This window comes from Ochlerotatus camptorhynchus, unplaced genomic scaffold (genome assembly GCF_037179485.1).
Source record: "Ochlerotatus camptorhynchus isolate MF236.1 unplaced genomic scaffold, CSIRO-AGI_Acam_v1.1 ptg000284l, whole genome shotgun sequence".
Classification (NCBI taxonomy): Eukaryota; Metazoa; Arthropoda; class Insecta; order Diptera; family Culicidae; genus Ochlerotatus; species Ochlerotatus camptorhynchus.
Window position 1 is genome coordinate 4,756,057 of NW_027040773.1, and position 16,931 is coordinate 4,772,987.

Genomic DNA, 16,931 nt, shown 5'->3' on the forward strand with positions numbered 1-16,931 from the left:
CGTTCCTATTAATTAATTCACTTGTGATGATGATCGTCAACAGCGTTGAACAGCCAGAAACAGTTGCCGAATTAGCTTTCCATTTATAAGAGCTTTTCATTTATTTGATTTAAATAGTTGTAAATTTAACTGCAAACACATAGACAAACAAATATAATTTGATGTTCTGTTTATAGTCACCTGTGTACGCTACAATCAGCATTAGTTTGCTAAAGCGATCCATGCTGCAAACCTTTCCCCACATTCAATATCCCAGTAATTTTTCGTGAAAGCGCAGAGGACTTCTAGGTTTCCTTCACAGCGAGTGTCATGTCAACACATTCCTTCCCATTCCCTATTTGACCTGCATTCGGACACGGCCGGCGCTTGTATTGCTAAGTATTAGATCTGATGTTTTTACACATTGCGGATGAATGTTAGTCCCAAACATAATCTGTTGGTTCTTTGTGTAAATGCAGCTGATCTGGCGATAACAGAGCAGCAGCCATGGGCGGTTAATCATGCTCATGCAATAAGTCGCTTACCCAGTGCTTCCAAATCAGGTTGGCTTGGATTAGAGATAATTGCCATCATTGCCACAGCACGGTGACGCCATTATTGTGGGTTCAGAGTGGATTGACACTATTGAATGACCCCAGAAAGAAGTGATTCTGCTAGCGTAATAATCAATTTCCAGTTCGACATGGTCAAATAACCCCGTATCAAAGGAATTCAGAAGTATATTATTTTGTATGGATCCCTAGGGACACATCGGAGTAAATGAAAACGAGGAAACAGCATATTTTGCAGCCTTTGGCAGACTAGCAAGCTGCTACACCTGGGAGGTCCCTGCCCTGGATCTACACCATTGGCTCGTGACCACAATATTAAACTGCTGAAAATGCGGAATGCTGACAGTCAGGAAATCATTTCTTCCGGAGGATTAAGGGGGATACCAGGAGATGGGAAGTCCCACCATTGAGGAGGATTGGTGACATAGCCTGATCGCAAGGGCGTAGACAAGTTCCACATGGCCAGATGTCAACAGGCGCTATTAAGTCGAATGTAACTAGGCCCAAGGGGTCAAATGAGTAATTCAACTGATTTTTAAATTTGTGTCAAACTGCATAAGTGATTTTCAAATTTGCATGGTGAAGAGCATATTCCAAATTGAATTGATAATAGTGACAAGAATCGGGTAGTGACCACCATGAATTTCTATATTGTATATTTCAAATAAAAAATATTGTTAATGTTCCTATATTTTTTAATAATCCTTTCCCCTTTGTCCTTCTTCTTTTCCTTTCCCTTTTCTCTTTTCAGAATTCGAATAATGGCGCAATAGTCATAAGTCATAAAAAGCTAGGATAAGAGTTAGTGCTCATACCCCAACCGTCAGAAGAAAATGGAGCAACACTTAACCTTTCTAGCTTTGATGCTTCCAACGACCAACCAATCATATAATTACCAAAATCGGAACATACGGTACGAGATGTCCACGTTTCATCCATTTATTGGATTCTGAAGCATCGTGTTTAAATCTTCTAATTTAAACAGGCCCGATGTTTTTTGAATCATCTTGCCCCTTAAATGCTGCACAGTAGGCCTGGCCGTTTTGAAATGTGTGACGCATCTTCGATGTGAGACATATATCAAATAGACAAGAAAAATGATGTAGGTATATATATATATATATCATATTCCAGGATGCTTTCAAGAGCTGACTGTGTTGATGTTAGATTAGATTAGATTAGAATACCCTCACCAATATATTTTTGCAGAAAATTATTTCATTTAATATTACTATTATTTCTATCAAAATTACTATGCATTTTGAACAAGCATAGTAGTTTTGCCAGAATCAGTAAATTTGTTAACATTCATTGTCAACTATACTGAATTCATAGTAGATTTAACAGTAATAAGCGTGGTTATATTGAAAATAAGTGTTTTCTGCAAAATAGTATTCCAAACTATGGTCCTTGTTTCAGTGTATAGTTGCGGTACGTTAGAAGCGTTAGGTTCCTATAGTTGTGCATGGAGACTCAACTATAGGAGCGTGTACGCTACATGCAGAAGCCGATGTGAAAATTGTGTGGTGTGACACAAAATATCTGCTGTGAGTCTAATTAGGGCGAACACCCGCAATACAGCTTTTGTAAACAATGCATTTCATCGTCGATTCGGCGTAACTGGAAGTTTGCCCACGCATTCTAATACTACCATCAGATAGGGGAAAATTTTCCTTTTCTGATGGTAGTGTTAGTATGCGTGGACGAGCTACCAGTTACGCCAAATCGCTGATGAAATGCGTTGTTTACAAAAACTGATACGTCCCTTCGAAAAAGTTATCCAGATTTATATTCCTTACATCCAGATATATTAGGGACTGTCCATATACTAATAAATACATTTTGATTTTTCTACAAATATTGGAATAAGATATCAAAAATCGAAAAACAAAACATCAAGGCAAAAATAGGGCTCAGAAAACCACAGAAATCTAATATTTATTTAGTTGGATTTAATATATCTGTTTTTTTTTTAATTTTTAGAAAAATCAAAACGCGTCACATTATATTCATGGGAAGTCTACGATTCCGAATAATAATTAATTAATTTATCTTTATTAGGGAGGCTTTCAGCCTTGGGCTGGTTCACCTTCATTCCGAATAATACTGGCTCGTTATGATTTTTATAAAAAAATATATCAAACAACTAAATAGTGCTAATGCTAAAAAAAAATCGCGTTTGTTAGATGGAGCGTGCGACAACCACAACAAATCATTTAACATGGTGTAGGTAGCATAACGCTGACATTTCAATATTATTATTATTATTTAGCTTTATTAAGGAGGCTTTCAGCCTTGGGCTGGTTCGCCTCCAACTTTCAATATTAGCGATTTCGTCCACTCTGATTCAAGCATCTCTTCTTTTGTACCATGCTTTCGTCCTAATGAAGTCATTATTAAATCGTCAATGAATGACACTTCTGTCGATTCGATGGGGTGTCAAAATTGACGAATGAATATTGACTTCCAGTCGGTCTCGTTTGCCATCGATCAGAGGTACCCGTACATTCATCAATTCAACTGCAAACGAAACGTTTACCAGTGTGAATTCATCGAATGCACCACCGAGAGGACTGCTATTTTCCGGTGCCAATTAAAGTTCCACAATTTGTAACGCATGGAATCATGGCTCCATTCCGTCTGCAGTGTGGTTTTTCTTTGCTATGTGCTAGCCGAAATCAGCAGCTCATTCAACACCAGCGACGACGACGACATCGACGGCATACCAGACGCAACAAGTTATTGCCATCACACCAAATCAACCACAAAATGTGAATTATCGAACAGTCAGAGTTGGTAAATATGTGCTCCAGTCATATTTGCATACCAAACCCAGTTGTTGTCACTCACACGCTTTCGGCTTGCTCCCCGACTTTTCCTCCTTGCACGCAAACGCGGTGTCACACCCGGAAGGCAGTACCAGGGAAGCGATCGATTCATCAATTTGCATCGTATCAATATGCAAATTAGTCAGCGTGCCAATTTTTCGGTTTATAGCTCCGTTTTACATCTTCGGCCCGGTACCGGCGGCGAAACTCGTACCACTTTTGCTGGCTTCTTCTCTCTACGTATCCTAGGGAGTAAAACGGAATCAACAACTTACCAACCACATGAAGATAACCAAATTGGGTCTTGGCCGTAACCGTATTGATCTGGCACATGTAGCGTCCTTTGTCCTCTTCCTGTACGTTGGAAATATGCAGAAACCAGGTTTTGTGTTTGTCGTGCTTGTCGTGCGTAACGCTGATCCGGGGATTCCGGGTGATTACGTGGTTGTGCACGGTCAAGATGGCCGACTGCTCAAAGTGCATCCAGGCGACCTGAAATGATGAATCGAAAGAAGCATTTTCGGGGATTAGAGAATAATATTTGCTAACTGCAAATTAAAAACTGTAAAAGATTAGTTGGCTGTTGTTCGACATGTTTGCCGATGATGATTGGAAAATTGGAGATGCATATTTTAGAAACAGAAGCAAAAATATGATGAAGCATTAAGGTGAAAAGTCCACAAATGGCCGTTATGAGGATATCTATAACTCCAACTTTGGAACTCCGTGTTTGCTGTTGTTGTATTTTTTTTTTGTTGATTAATCATTTATTTGATAAGACTCAATCGAATTAACTTTTCAGAGCCAAGGGTTATTGTTCACTATGCAATAAATCTTAAAACTATAGTCAAAAGGTTTAACACAATAAACACTTTATCTTCCGCTATCCAATAAGCCTCCTCCATCAGAACGAGAGCCACTTCCAGTGGTTTCATTGTATGAAAGTATCATCAACGGGGGGCAGAGCGCTTCCATTGCAGCAATGGATGCAAAACGTGGTCAGCACTCACACACTCATCACGAGACGGTTGCTTTCCAAAGTCGACGACGCATCGACCGAAAGAACTGCTGATGAATAACAATGAGGAGGACCACACAAATGGTTGCTGCCAAGTAAACACACGATCGCGTGACACACATCGAGAGTGGCCTACTTCTGTCGACAGCCGAGTGAACACTGTGGTACACAGATAAAAATTCTGAATTTTAATTGTGATGTAAACATTCATTCACGTAAACTTAAATTTAATTTCACGCAACCGAGCAACTTGTAAACAATATTGTTTACAAAGATGGGCTTTTGTATACAATATTTGCTACATTGCATGGAATGTGCCAGAACATTACATGATATATAATGTAAACTTATATGATATATGACGCTCCATTTATGTGCATCATATTGAACAGAAATTTACATTACTTTTCGAACTGTGTATGTTTTGTGAGAGTTGAAATTTGTGGTCCTGAAATTTCAAGGTAATAATGCGATCAATCATAAACAAGTTGTGAAACGTATTTAGGCGTCAACTGCAACGGAGAGAAGCCATTATGCAGGCTCGGGTAGTCTACGAGGACTTCACGGAATAAATTTCATCACGGTTCACTGACATTAATAGTTTATTAATGAATCCGCTGTTTATTCTACTAACTAACATGAAATTAGAGCTATTTATACGAACCATGCCTCAGAAAACCGTGGTGACCGCACAGGATCACGAAAACCGCGGTTTACAAAACTGCGCGCACAGCAAAAAATAAGGAATATTACATGACATGTAAACCAAAACCATTTTAAAATTACATCGCATTAAACTATGTTTTAATTAAGTTTTACATTAAAAATCATACACATAATAAAAACATGATAAAACTCATAAAATTACACGTTTTTCTAATAATTTTCTCTTGCAGTTTAATATCACCACGTGATGTAAAAACTTATAGAACAACATCGGATTTTCAACGATAAAACCTATAAATTTACAAGGACGTGCATACGCGCGTCCACAAATAGAAAATGAATGACAGACAAAATATTGATTAGAGCGGTTTTATACAGAGAGCACTTTAAGTTCGTGCAGAAAATGAAAAATTTGGATGTAGAAAAATAGAAAAATAGAAAAACATTCAAATATGCGCTCGTGGTTCCTTTTTTCTCTCTGATCGTTTTGATGCAGCAGTGGAAGTGTAGGGTACACACTTAGAAAAAATCATGTAAATTTAGGTACTCTGAGAGTGACACATTCGAGCGTCAATTTTGACATAAATTTGAGTCATAACAGACGCGAAATATAGCTCAATCAAACGTTCTTTTCGTCGAGCAACGAACTTTTCAGTCTCGGGACACTTAATTTTACATGACATGTTTGTTTACGTCTCATCTTCAAAGATGGATTCCGTCACGTGTAAAATAAGTTATTTCTAAGTGTGTAATTTTTATTCCTAAGCTCAGTCGTTTTCAAGTTAAAGCAATTTAAAAATAATAATTATGAATTTTAAACATTTTAGACTACAGTGGGGGAAATTCGTTTAAACGCAATGTCATTTTTGCGTTTATTTTCAACACAAAAGATCGAGACAAAAAATCAAATATAGTTTGTCATAGCCCATCAGAAGTCTCGTATTTGAGAACACAATTTGATTGGAAGTTCATAATGACTTTTGAAAAAATCCCAAAAAAGGTGATTTTGGGGGGGAAATTCGTTTAAACGCACTTTTAGTTTTATTAATCAAATCGAGTTCACAGTTCAAAAATCAACAATAAACAATAGTTAATACTTCATTTGCTTTCCGTTTTTCTGAATAGTTTCGAAAATTCTGTTCGGCATTGATTTCACCAGCTTCTGCAGAGTTGTATCAGGTATCAAGCTCCAGGCTTCTCTTACGGCTGACTCAAGTTCACGAACTGTTTTAAACTGCCTTCCGCCTTTGTAAACCTGTCGTGCCAGGATGCCCCACAAGTTCTCGATAGGATTTAGATCCGGACTACGAGCTGGCCAATCCAAAAGACTGATGTCTCGTTCAGAAAACCATTTCAAAGATTGCTTGCTGACATGAATTGCTGCATTATCCTGTTGAAATACGAAATTTTCCGGCATAACGTCTTCAGTAAACGGGATCAAAACATCTTCCAGAAGCTCCAAGTACTTTCCCGAATTCATCCTGGTTGAAATGGTGGCAATAGGGGTCTTTCCATGGATCGAAAAAGCGGCCCAACACATTAGAGTACCACCTCCAAAGTTCCTGCTCAACTTAACCTGCGGAGATTTCCTCAAATCGTGCCAATAATATGCGGTGCAGTCTGGGCCGTCCAAATTGAATTTCTTCTCGTCAGAAAAAATAACATTGTCCCATTCCGTAGTCCAAGACATGTATTTTTTAGCGAAATTCAATCTGGCGCTAATGTGGGCCGGTTGAAGATTGGGTTTTTTTGCTTTTTTGGTGTACTTTAAGTGGCCACTTCCATGTAGAATCTGCCGTACACGCCTCTTAGAAATGGAAAGCCCCATTTCTTGCTTGATTTGCGCAGCAGAGAAGTTTCCAGAGTCTCCCATTTGTATGATTTGGTTTCGGACACGGTTGGTGATCTTCGAATTTCCCTTTGTTTTCTATTTTACGCCATACGTCTTGCCTTTTTTCAGCAGGTTCCTGATTGCTGCTTCCGATCTGTGGATCACACGTGCAATTTTGCGATTGCTCTCACCGCGACTTTTGAGTTCTCGAACCAGTATTTGCTCCGACTGGCTTAAATACTTTCCTTTACCCATTTTGCCGAAAACAAGCAACAACTACCACGCAACGCAAATTTAAACTCGTGTTAATGGCGAACGAGGGCTATACAGTGTAAATATGACAGATGCGCAAGATAACAGGAGCATAGGTACGCTCAATGCGGTTTTACGTTAGTGTGCGTTTAAACGAATTTCCCCCCCAAAATCACCTTTTTTGGGATTTTTTCAAAAGTCATTATGAACTTCCAATCAAATTGTGTTCTCAAATACGAGACTTCTGATGGGCTATGACAAACTATATTTGATTTTTTGTCTCGATCTTTTGTGTTGAAAATAAACGCAAAAATGACATTGCGTTTAAACGAATTTCCCCCACTGTATTTCCAAATGTAAGTCATGATGTCTAGCAACAGAATGTATTTTCCATGATTGTATATTAAACAACAAATAATTCATTATCAGATATGTCAGACTTGCCCCGTTTCTATCTAGGCGTAGCGGTAGAGAAACGAGTTTTTAAGTTAATACTCTCAGATATACCAAGCACCGCACACTATCCCTTCAACGTCACTATGTCAGGATCAATCACGCATACAAATGACTTGCGAAACGGTGCTTTCTTCAGTATCGACGTGGATTGCAGAAACAGCTCAAGGCACGTCCCAAGCAGTTTTGGAAGTTTGTCAACGAACAACGTCATGAAGCTGGTCTGCCGTCGTCTATGACACTTAATGGTAACGTGGCCTCATCTCCGCAAGATATCTGTCAGCTGTTCTCTGAAAAATTTGCTAGTGTCTTCACGGACGAGAGACTGAGTGACGACCATGCCCGACTGGCTGCCAGTTACGTACCACTTTCTGGCCAAACCATGAGCAGAATTGACATCAATCCCGAGATGTTTTTCAGGGCTTCCTCGAAACTCAAGTCGTCGTACAATCCTCTGATGGAATTCCATCTGCGTTCCTCAAAAAGCACTTGGACAGTTTGTTGTCTCCACTGCTGCACGTTTTTCAACGGTTTGTGGACGTCGGCGTTTTAACTTCCAGTTGGAAGCTAGCGCACATGTTTCCAGTACATAAAAAAGGCAACAAACAGGACGTTGGCAACTACCGTGCCATTACTTCGCTTAGCGCTGTTGCTAAATTGTTCGAACTCGTTGTTATGGAACCGTTACTCGCTCACTGTAAGCCGTATATTAGTATCGACCAGCATGGTTTCATGGCTGGTCGCTCCACTGCCACTAACTTGCTGTGCCTTACTTCCTACATCTCTAACAGTATGTCGGATCGTGCTCAGACGGATGTCATTTATACTGACTTATCTGCTGCCTTCGATAAATTGAATCACCGCATATCAATCGCTAAACTGGACAGGCTTGGTATCCACAGCTGCCTTTTGCAATGGTTTCAGTCGTACCTCACCGATCGCTATCTTACTGTTGTCATTGGTGATCACCAGTCCCGTACGTTCGCTGCCACATCCGGCATACCTCAGGGTAGTCACCTGGGACCGCTGATTTTCCTGATTTATTTCAACGACGTGAATCTGGTAATTGAGGGACCACGATTATCTTACGCAGATGACCTTAAACTCTACCTCCGAATTCACTCAATTGAAGACTGTTGCTCCCTTCAACGTCAGCTGAATGCTTTTGCTGATTGGTGTATTCTGAATCGTATTAAGGTTAACCCGTCCAAATGCTCGGTTATCTCTTTTTCGCACAAGAAAGAGACTATTTTGTTCAAGTATGTTTTGTTAGGCACTGAAATTGAGCGCGTCAGCCAAATTAAGGACCTTGGCGTGATTCTGGATACAAAACTCTCTTTCAAGCAGCACATCTCGCACGCCGTCGACAAAGCTTCCAGAATTCTAGGGTTTATCTTCAGGATTGCCAAAGACTTCACGGATATCTACTGCCTTAAATCGTTGTACTGCTTCTTGTCTCGCTCCATATTAGAAAACTGCTCGGTTGTCTGGACTCCTCACTACAACAACGGTGTCAAAAGAGTTTAATCTGTTCAGCGACGGTTCCTGAGATATGCGCTACGTAAACTGCCGTAGACGGATCCCTTTCGATTGCCTAGCTACGAAAGTCGTTTGCAAATTGCAACTGATCCATCTGGAGCGCCTGTCGGTTCGAAGAGATACAGCAAGGGCATTGCTAATTGCGGATATTTTGCAAGGTCGCACCGATTGCCCTGTCCTCCTTGAGCAAATTGACATCAATGTTCAACCCCAAGCCCTACGGAATAATTCAATGCTGCGCCTGCCCATACAGCGAACTAATTATAGCATGTTCGGTGCAATCGGTGGTTTACAGAGACTCTTCAATAGGGTCTCCGCACTGTTTGATTTTGACCTGACTCGCCAGCTGCTTCACCAGAGGTTCGTTTTTTTCGACACACACAGCTAAAAATTTTAAATTTTGATTGTGATGTAAACACGTAAACTTAAATTTCATTTAACGCAACCGAGCAACTTGTAAACAATGTTGTTTACAAAGATGGGCTTTTGTATACAATATTTTTACATTACATGAAATGTGTCAGAACTTTACATGATATATAATGTAAACTTATATGATATGTGACGCTCCATTTATGTGCATCATATTGAACAGAAATTTACACTACTTTTTCGAACTGTGCAGTTAGAAATAACTACTTTTACGCGAAACGTAGTCCATATTGGACGTAAATCATAGAACGTAAACAAAAATTTCATGTAAAATTAAGTGTTCTCAAACCAAAACATCCGCTAGTCGACGAAGAGAACGTTTGTATGAATTGATTTTCACGTTTCTTACAACTGATTCTTATGTCAAAAGGTCCGCTTACGGTCTCAGGGAACCGAAATTTACATGACTTTTTAGTAGTGTGTAGATCAGTTTAGTTTGTTTAGTAATATTCCTTTTTTTACGAGATGACTATCTATGTACTTATTGATGTTTTGTTTTAGTACTTTTCAGGTTTAGTTTAAGCTACATCATTGGGGCAATAACGGCTGTTGATGTTCAGTCATAAATTAATAAATAAATATACGGTGTGTCGGTCTCAAGGCACTGAAATTTACATGTCTTTTTTTTTTCGTTTTTCTTTCAAATTTTATTTTATGTCTTTTTTGTAGTGTGTACCTTAGTTTGCACACTTAGAATTAACTAATTTTACACGTGACGGAATCCATCTTTGACATAAAAGATGAGACGTAAACAAACAGGTCATGTAATAATAAGTGCTCCGAGACTTAAAAGTTCGTTGCTCGACGAAAAATACGTTTGATTGAGCTATATTTCGCGTCTGTTATGACTCAAATTTATGTCAAAATTTACACTCGTATATGTCACTCTCAGAGCACCTAAATTTACATGCATTTCTCTAAGTGTGTACACGTGCAAATTAAAAAAAGAAAATATGCGTCGAATCCACAAACTTAGAAATAACTGTTTTAACACGAGACGTAATCCATATTGGACGTAAATCATAGAACGTAAACAAAAATTTCATGTAAAATTAAGTGTTCTCAAACCGAAACATCAGCTAGTCGACGAAGAGAACATTTGATTGAATTGATTTTCACGTTTCTTTCAACTGATTCTTATGTCAAAATGCCCGCTTACATGTGTCGGTCCCAGGGAACCGAAATTTACATGACTTTTTAGTAGTGTGCAAATTTTAGCTTTTTCAGTAGGAAATATGCAATTTCATTATATTTTGAAAATCAATGAAAATATGAAAAATAAAAGATTTTAGCTATTTTAGATTCTAGCTTGCACTCTTCACCTAATTTTAGGGTATTTTTCAGATTCCTTTACAAGACAAATATAGTAAACTATAGGATTAAAGTGGAGTATTTCGAGAAAATCAACTTTTTTACAGTTTTCAAAATGAATTAACTGAGGTTTTTCTTTCAGTGTATTTGTTTCTCGAAGAACATTTAAATGCCTACAATTTTTCTCAGATGTCATTTTGAATAAATCAACCATTTTCATATCATTATTTTTTTTTATAAAAACTAAGTCCATTTGCAGAAAATGCCTTTTTCAAAAGTTACTTAAGTAATCATAATTTAATGAAAGAAGTAGCTAAATTATCTTATTGAAATGAAAAATGCAACCATTGAAAGCAGCAAGTATATCAATATTTAAATTACAGTTCTATATATTGGGAAGTCCTTCACCTGTTCTATTTGGTTCATCTCTCTTAGCGTTTCAAGTTAAAAAACAAGTAATGTTTAGATCATGGATACTAATTTTAAATGATTAAACCTCTACCCAAATTAAATAAGTGAAGTTCAGAAACAAGAAACTTGTTAGTGAAAAACTGAAATTTTTCGGTTTTAAAATACTGTTGGATAATTATTTGAAAATTTGTAGTAGATGCCGTCTTCAAGGTTATCCTTTGTCATTAAACAAAATGAAATCAACAACCTTCAACCTGTAGTGAACGATCAAAATAACTTTGTGTTATGTTTCTACGGAAAAATACAAAAAGGCCGAATTCGATTTTTTTTTCTTGGCTTGTTTTCCATACTGAGCACCAATGCAACCGAGGCCTGGGAGGCAGCTCCCACACCTGGAACCTACCTATCGACTCATCAACTCATGAACCGTGGACCAACGGCTTTACTTCCCGAAGGAAGGCGTGATCAGAGATGTTATGCCTCAGAAAATCCCAGCGGCGCCGACTGGGATTAAACCCAGGCCTGCTGGGGTGAAAGGTATTCACGCTCACCACTACACCACCGGCGCCGCATAGCAGCAAATATATGAGTAATGTTTCATTCAAGAAGGAAACACTCATGCCTAATCGGGTGGGCTGGAAATGCTGTATGGTACTTGGGACATGTCTATAATAATCGGTTTTCGTGTAAATAATAAAGCGCACATTTTAGCGTTTTCAAACCACTGTGCTGAGCCCAGTTTTTCACATAACCTTGCTTTATATAAGAACATTGGAGCTGTTAGGATCAACTCATCAACAAATAAAATGTGGCTCATCTGGATTCAAATAGCGTCTTCAATTTCGCCAATCATCATTCAATATCATTTTTGACTGAAGTTTATACTTTCAAAAACAAAGCAACCAAACAAGTCCTTAAAGCTAAGCTTTATCCTTTTGAGTCCTGAATTTCACAATCGATATCTTTCACCCGAACCTGTCGTGTGTATCGAACAAATATTTGCCGGGAAAATTAGCCTCGACGCATCCCAACAGACGCTCCCATTAAGCTTATTTTCATACGCTGTAGGGTAGAGCACAACTTCGTCGCAATCGTCCATTTCCGTTCTATCGATCAGAAAAGATCAATAATATCAATGATTTCACCATGCACAAGTCAATAATAGGTTTGTTCCGATGCGTTAGTTCATTAGCTACAACATAAATCCTATTAGTGTGCATATTTACGCTAATTGTTTTCAAAACAAAAGAAGCACTCCTAGTGATTTCTACGTTTATCCGTAAGACGAAGAAAATCTAACGGCGTTTGACAGAATTGAAACTCATAGAACGAATTTATTATCAAGAAGCAGTATTAGATTTTAAACAATAAATCAACAATTTGTGACTCTTTATCAAATCCAACGTATGGAAAAGTGAATAAATTTAGAAATTATCTTTGACAGAAATATTCCAGTTTTTGTTCAAACTCATTCAAACAAAAGAGGTAAAGCGCGGGTTGTGCTTAGTAGGACGGAAATTGGATCAAAAACCCTACTCCTTCGCACTGGAGGACAACATGCTAATCGAATGTAAACATGACCTTCTTCTTCGCTGATTGCGGTTGCCCTAAAAAGCCGACATCTTTGGTAGTAGGTCATTTTTCAAAACATTGGATCAACGAACAATCGAGCGTCACCCTCGTAAATTTTACCGCCTGTGCGTCTGTGGTGGAAAGATTTTATATGTTCCTATATTCAAAACTTTATCACTTAAAGTTACCAAAAATGAGCCACAGCCACACCAATCAATAAGTTATAAAGTATCACAACAAAAAAAAAATTGAAAAAAGTCCGCAGACTCAAACTGCTCGAAAACGTCCAACGTCCCTTCGACAAACGTATCCAGTGGCATTTAACCGGCGGGGAGACTTTTCAAATTGAATTTCATCATGTCTGCGGCGGCGCTAGCAAATCCGCAGCCTCCGAGACCGGGAGGTCATAGTCATCCGAACATATGGGCCGTTAGGTCCCCATTAAGTGGTGTAATTTTAATAAAACAAACATTAAGCGAAAGCACCATAGCTATCTTGTATGTGTGAGTGTGAGTGTATGCTTTTGGCGTTGCCTGGACCGGTGCCCATCCCTTTGGGGCCACACTGGTTCGATATCGAAGGCACTGCGACAGGAACAACGTATCCCGGTGCATTGCGATTGGCAAACACATAAACACTTTTGTTTCAATTTCAAATTTCAGAGCTCCGGATGTGAAATGGGCTGGTGGAAGTACATACTTGGCAATGATTCGGTGTCCGTTCACACTTGGTTAGCTTCCATGGGGCTTGATTTATGACATTTAATGAATTTTGTTGCAGTTTTCAGGAATCTGGTGTCTTTCATGTAGCCAATTTTGATGACTGTGAATTACAACAAAGGCGAGAATTGTACCCATGGTTCGACTTTCGTATTGACACCGCCATCCGTTCAAAAACACAGAGCCATATCCATTTTGCAAAATAGTCACATCCGCAATTTCCACATTAACATCGTCGACCAACCGACCTTTCACACCTGAATGACAGTGCAGAACCTTTTGTAAACAATCGTTAAAAGAAAACCGCTTCCACATTGTGTCGTTACTGTTCCCATTCCCCAAATTCCCATAAAACACAGTGTAAAATCCTGCCACCGCAGACAAAAAACCGCAAAAACGCGTCGAAAAGCCACCAACACAACAGTCACAGCTCGAAAAAGTTCCAAGTCGTTAAGTGTAATCTCTCTCACATCCCCAATTTCCAATCTCCCTCCCCTCGACAAACGAAAACACCACGGAGTGGCAGCCACCAGCAGCAGCAATATAATTAATATGGGAGCTAAAAATTAAACTCATTTGAAATTATGTAAACAAACGCTTTCGGTTTATTCCGACCCTCATACCGAGGAAGTGACTTGGACCGCTCGTCGTGCTGCGCTGTCGTCGTCTGGGAATGCCGGCCAGGCAGGGAGTGTCATCGTCTTCCTATTATCATTTTTGGCAACGATTATCGTCATCACCTTTCGAGACCATGTCAAGCTGGTTGCCCTTCCTTCCATTTGACAAAATTTACAAAATGCAGAAAGCTGAGCCATGAAAGGCAAATTCTAGGCCGCGGTCCGTCTGAAGTGGGAGTAGTGGGAGGTTTTTTGGTAGACTAATAACTATTGTTATTTAAAAAAAAAGTTAACGTCGTAAAAATCTTCTGCATAGCTCCGCGCATTGATCTAATCCAGCAAGGCTGATTATCGCAGTAGATGTCACTTGTTGAAAAAATATCGGGTGTGGAATATTAGAAGTTCTGCGGCTCTTAGAGTTCTTGCAGTTTTTAATGATCCGGTAGTTCTACGTTTCTGGTATCCATAGAGTAACCAGCATTTCGACGCTATTTGGCTGCCAAGATATTGGAAACTTTCGACCCGCTACCGTAAAGTTGGAAGGGTTGCCCGTGTTGATATCCAACGATTTGGTCTTGTTGACGTTGATGGTGAGACCCGCCGCAGAGGAGCGTTCGGCTAGGTCATTGAGCTTACTCTGCATATCAGAGCGCCGTTGTGCTAGTAGAGCAACATCATCAGCCAAATCGAAGTCGTTGAGATGCTCCATGGTGATAGGTTACCAAAGCAGCCCACGGTTCGGTACACGGTGAATTGCACCTACCATGATCTCGTCGATTACGATGAGAAACAGTAGCGGTGATAGTATACATCCTTGTCTCACACCAGCGACTACCCGGATAGGGTCGGACAAGGCTCCGTTATGCAGAACTCTGCACGTGAAAGCCTCATACTGCGCTTCGATGAGGTTGACGATTTTATCCGGGACTCCCTTGCGTCTCAGAGCGCCCCACAGATTCTCGTGATTGAGACGGTCGAAAGCTTTTTCGTAGTCAATGAATATCAAATAAAGGGACTCTTGGAATTCATTGACCTGCTCCAGGATGATGCGGAGCGTGACAATATGGTCCACACAAGATCTTCCGGCACGGAATCCTGCCTGCTGCCGTCGGAGAGTCGCGTCGATCTTCTCCTGTATCCGATTCAGGATAACTTTGCACAGAACTTTGAGAACAATACACAGTAACATGATGCCTCGCCAATTGTCGCACACAGTCAGATCCCCCTTCTTTGGGACCTTCACTAAGATGCCCTGCATCCAGTCGGCCGGAAAAGTCGCGGTGTCCCAGATATTACAGAATAGTTGATGCAACATTTGTGCGGATAGCATGGGGTCAGCTTTGAGCATCTCTGCTGATATGCGATCGACCCCTTGAGCCTTGTTGGATTCCATGCTTCGGATAGCTGCTTCAATCTCCTGCAGTGATGGGGCCTCGGAATTGACGCGAGTGATGCGCCGCACCCTAGGGGGATCATGCCGAGATGTTGATGGCTGGTTGGCCGTCGAAACTTGAAGAAGTTGTTCGAAGTGCTCAAACCAGCGTTTCAGCTGGTCAGTGGGGTCGGTAAGCAATTGTCCAGTCGTGTCCTTCACTGGCATCCTCGGGTTCATCCTTGCTCCACTCAGGCGTCGTGAGATATCGTAGAGGAGGCGTATATCGCCAGTGTTTGCGGCTTTCTCCCCTTCGTCGGCCAGGGAGTTCACCCACGCTCGCTTGTCCCGTCTGCAAGAGCGCTTGACTTCCTTCTCTAGAGCCGAGTACCGTTGACGGGCTTCGTTCTTGGCTCCTCTGGTTCTCGCCCGCTCTATCGCGGCTTTTGCTTCTCTACGCTCCTCAATCTTCCGCCTGGTTTCATCTGTGATCCACTCTTTCCTCTGGGTGCGCAGCTCACCCAAGTTGTTCTCGCTTGTTTCTATAAAGGCATTCTTGATGGCCGTCCATTGTTCTTCTACGCTGCCACCTTCTGGAACGTCCGCAGCTCGAGTCTCAAGTTCATGAACAAAAGACCTTTTTACCGCTGGATCTTCAAGTCGGCGTGTGTTGAACCGCCGCCCGAGTCTCTCCTCCCGTCGCTGGATCCACGCCATGTGTAGGCGGATTTCACCGATTAGAAGGTGATGGTCAGACGCGATGTCGGCGCTGCGTTTATTCCGGACATCAAGAAGGCTCCGTCTCCATTTTTGGCTGATGCAGATGTGGTCGATCTGATTCTCGGTATGTCCATCACGGGAAACCCACGTGACTTTGTGTATTGGACGATGGGGGAAGAGCGAGCCCCCGATCACCATGTCGTTATTGCCACAAAATTCTGCAAACAGCTCACCGTTCTCGCTCATTTCGCCGAGACCATGGCGTCCCATGACACGCTCATAGTCCGTGTTGTCGGAGCCGATCTTCGCATTGAAGTCGCGAGTGTAGATCTTGATGTCACCCTTTGGAACCTTATCCACGACGGCATTCAGTTGACTGTAAAAATTCTCCTTGTCTTGTAGCTCGGCAGCATCGGTTGGCGCATAACATTGGATTATGGTAAGGTTACGAACCCGTGTTCTAAATCTGGCAACGATTATCCTCTCATTAACAGGCTCCCACTTGATGAGCGCAGCATTTGCCTGGACGCTAAGTAGGAGACCAACTCCACGATGGCGGGGAGCGTTTTCACCTCGAATACCAGAGTATAGTAGTACCTGTCCCGACGGCAGTTTGTGTTCTCCAAAGTTTGGCCAACG

General features: G+C 40.7%; 1 protein-coding gene across 1 annotated transcript in view; it reads right to left on the bottom strand.

Moving 5' to 3' along the window:
* The window catches only part of LOC135706560 (lachesin-like), a 269,244-nt gene that overhangs the window by 47,750 nt on the left and 204,563 nt on the right, over positions 1-16,931 (bottom strand). Inside the window, exon 3 of the mRNA XM_065228210.1 lies at positions 3,655-3,871. Within this exon, the coding sequence (XP_065084282.1) occupies positions 3,655-3,871 (217 nt within the window). The remainder of the gene's footprint in view (positions 1-3,654; positions 3,872-16,931) is intronic.